At 48.6% G+C, this 3,781-nt stretch overlaps 1 protein-coding gene across 2 annotated transcripts in view; it reads left to right on the forward strand.

Annotated features, from left to right (window-relative positions):
- LOC110507056 (neuronal PAS domain-containing protein 1) overlaps window positions 1-2,129 on the forward strand; it is a 37,721-nt gene extending 35,592 nt beyond the window's left edge. For both annotated transcript variants that reach the window (XM_036965631.1, XM_036965632.1), the window contains exons 11-12: window positions 339-451; window positions 783-2,129. In XM_036965631.1, coding sequence (XP_036821526.1) covers window positions 339-451; window positions 783-1,774 — 1,105 coding nt within the window. In that variant the 3' untranslated portion in view covers window positions 1,775-2,129. The remainder of the gene's footprint in view (window positions 1-338; window positions 452-782) is intronic.
- The last annotated feature ends 1,652 nt before the right edge of the window (window positions 2,130-3,781 follow it).

The following is a 3,781-nucleotide window of genomic DNA, read 5'->3' on the forward strand; positions in this document are numbered from 1 at the left end:
GTGTGTGTGTGTGCGTGTGCGTGCGTACAATTGGGGGGGGGGGGGGGGGGGTTGTTGGATACAGCATTGTGGGTTGGGGTAGCTGATGAGGGGTATTCATGGAGAAGAGGCTGGTTGTTGTTGATAGATGAGGGGAATGGTTGGAAGGAAGTTGATGGGAGACAAAACAAAATACACAATTTAATCTAAGACCATATTAAGGCTCTCTGTAAAGTACTCCCTCCATCCATTGTGCTAAGTCAGGAGACAAAAACAGTGGTTTGCTGCAACACTAAGAGCTGTAAAAGGGGACTTTGTCTTTTACTTACTGTCTCTCCCTTTCTCTCTCTCTCTCTCAGTCGAACAGAGCTCCCAGACACTCCCCTGGATCTGCTGCAGCTCCCAGAGAGTCTGAGGGCGGAGCGTCTGAAAGGCAGCTCCTCCCCTTCGGAACTCACGCCACAAGCTCGGGGTAGGGAACCCCACACACACACACACACACACACACACACACACACACACACACACATTTATGGTACACATTGAATCATTCACACAAACATAATTGATGGGATGGGAGGTAGACTAGTGGTTAATAGCAATGGGCCAGTAATCAAAAGGTTGCTGGTTCGAATCCCCGAGACCACTAGGTAAACAATTTGTCGATGTGCCCTTTGAGGAAGGCACTTAACTCTAATTGCTCTGGACAAGAGCGTGTGCTAAATGACTAAAACGTCAAATGTAATGACACATCCACATTTTTCTTCATGAAAAACATATCTAACTCTTTTCCCCGTCTCCAGGTCCACAGCCAATGAAAAGCTCTGTGTGTAAAGGTGAGCCTGACTCTAAACTGAGAGAGATCTATAATCCCGGAGTCCAATCAGGGGACAGGAGGAAGCGTCCGCTGCGGTCTGACTCTGAAGGCGCTCCCCCAGAAACGCGGCGTCGCCTGGAAGAGTTCCGCCAGAGAGAGGGGAGTGTGTCCGCCGCCTCAGACCTGGGCAGCGAGAGCGAGGGAGAGGAGAGAGCGTGGGAGCAGGGGGGAGACAGCGCGAGGGTCAAACGAGAGGAGGGGCCTTCGAAACGAGGTGGGGAGACCCCAGTGAGGGGCGGCGGGGTGCACAGCGGCCGTGCGGTAATCCAGCACCTGAAGAGTGTAGTGTCCTCACCTCTCTCTGGTCCCCACAACATCAAGACTGAACATGAGGCACTGGCTGCAGGGGGTCGCTGGACACACACACACACCTCCTCACACACACAACCCCCACCCTCGCATACACACACCCCTTGCGGCAGCCTGAACGGCGACAGTCCCCCGACCCCTATCCCGGACTCCTCCTCCAGCAGTGAAGCCCCACCCAAAGGTATTTTCACCCCGCCCTCCCCCGCCATGTCTCCTCCCATGTCCGGCTCCTCCCCTCTACCCTGTGAGGAGCGGGGAATGTTGTCTGGAGGCCGGGGGGGCGGGCCTGACTTTGAGCTGTTGCAGAGACTGGCAGCGGGGGGTGCTGCAGGACGGGTGCTGTTCCACCCCCTGACCCTCGGCCCCCAGGGGCCACAGAGCCTGTACGCCCCCAGTACCATCCGCTATGCGCCCCCAGAGCTGCCCCCCTCCCACCCTGGTGCTGAGGGGCTGCGCGCCGACCACCACAAGGGCCCCCCAGCCTTCTTCCCCCACCTCCAGAGGCTGGCCGGCCTGCCCTCCTTCAGTGGGTTCTCCGCCTCGGACAATCCCTTCAACCCCTTCTGTATGAACGGACTGAGGGGGGCCACAGGGTCCGAGGAGGACTGAAAGAGAGGAGGGGCTAGAGAGAGAGACATGGGGGTGCAGGACATTGGGACATATGGGGTTGGGAAACTGAAGAAAGGACCATTTGCACTGCTTCCGTGGGGGAGTCAGATGTGGACTTTGACACTTGATTTTACCCCACTAGCTGTCCAAGCTTTGTCCCCCTCTCTGCTCTACCACATCCTCTCTCCGCTGCTGTTAAATGACTGTGCAGTGTTCCATGTCTAAAGCCATATTGTACATAGAGACAGGGCCATGACATAGCTTCACTATTCCTTCCTCAGTATTATAACAACTGCTCCTGAGCCTGTCAGACTGACTTCTGTGTGACTGAAAGAGAAAGAAAAAAAAAAAGGGGCCGGGAAATGGATGACATTTTTTCACTTGTTTGTGTGAAATACCGAATCGTCTCTTAAACGGAGTTAGAAACTATACTCTGACACAATAGTGGAAATATCGAGGTCTGAGCCGATCTCATGGACGCCCAAAATAATATTCGAACACATCTCGGGTACTCCTTCCTTCCATAAAGGGAACCCCGCTTAAGAGGGTTTGTAACACTGAAAGCACAGAGGAGTGAGAGAGTCCCAGATGACATTCCATTCCACTCTGAGACTGTTCTGTCTGGGGAAGAAAGGTATGGGAGGGGGAACGTACAATACCTCTACTGGCTGGTCACTTTGTAATGTTTTCAGTCTTGTAAAAACTGGAAAAATAGTCCTACAGAATGAAGTGTTGTGAAAAGTTAGAGACACTGGGCTGTGCTGTGTATGAGATGAAAGCCATAGTCCTATTATATTGTCATGTTGTTGTCATAGGGTGAAGTGGGAGAGGTGTAAAAACGATTGTCTTGCTAGAGGACATACTTTGGGAAATGCCACAGTTTAATTCAGAAACCCTCAACAAATGTATTAGAAATAAAGGGTTTGGGGTGGGGGGGGGGGGGGGTGGATCTTATTTTTTCTCACAATATTTGTCCCGAGCACTTACTGAAATTTGTTATGAACACATAGCACTTCATCTTTTGAATTTCCTTGTGTGTATTAAGGATTAAATACAAGAGTGGTCAAGATGAATTACCACAGACAGGCCAAACAAAATGTAGGGTAATTTAAAGGAAGACCACAGGAGTTTAATACATGGTCATTAAATGTGCGGTCATTCAAATATGACCATGGGGATTTAGTACAGTTGGTGGTCAATAAAAAAATAACCAACTTTTTGTTCTCAAAGTGGAACATCCATATTAGGTCGTTAGAGGTGGGGAGGAAAACAGGGGTCAAATATTCATATATTAAATCGTATCAAATATATACATTTTTATACTCATCACCAGATATTCCATCCAAGATATTGTGAGGTCATAAAAGAAAGACATACCAAACTGATATTAAAGAGAGATTAAAATGCCGTAAATCGCTATCCTGGTCAAAAATGAAGCGTTGCTGATGGACAGGGTTGGATGTCGGCTGGACAAGACCATATCTGGCGTACAGGGGGGTGTCTGTGCGTCGGTTCTAATTCCACTGGCTCTACTACAATAAGACCAGATAAAAACCCTAAGCATTACTGTGACTCTAACCCTTTTCTGTTCAAATATCTGTGAATATACCATCCACTTCTGATCTTCCAATTAAAATGAACCAATGTATAAAAACTATCATACTGATGATGATAATAAAATATTTCATTAGAGGAGCACAAGAAACATTTCTGATATCCTTGTCCTGGTGTCTGCCTGGCTGTCGATACGAGAGGGCCGAGGTACTGCCTGGCTCGAAAACATGCCTTCAAAATCTATCTTAAGATGTCTTGAAAGGTCTCCTAAGTGTCTCAAGTCGTCTCAACTCCGTCTCAAGATGTCACATGGTGATGGCTGAGTATGTACAGTTCCAGTCAAAAGTTTGGACACACCTACTCATTCAAGGGTTTTTCTTTATTTTCTACATTGTAGACTAATACTGAAGACATCAAAACTATGAAATAACACATGTGGAATCACGTAGTAAC

This window comes from Oncorhynchus mykiss, chromosome 27, assembly GCF_013265735.2.
Source record: "Oncorhynchus mykiss isolate Arlee chromosome 27, USDA_OmykA_1.1, whole genome shotgun sequence".
Taxonomy (NCBI): domain Eukaryota; kingdom Metazoa; phylum Chordata; class Actinopteri; order Salmoniformes; family Salmonidae; genus Oncorhynchus; species Oncorhynchus mykiss.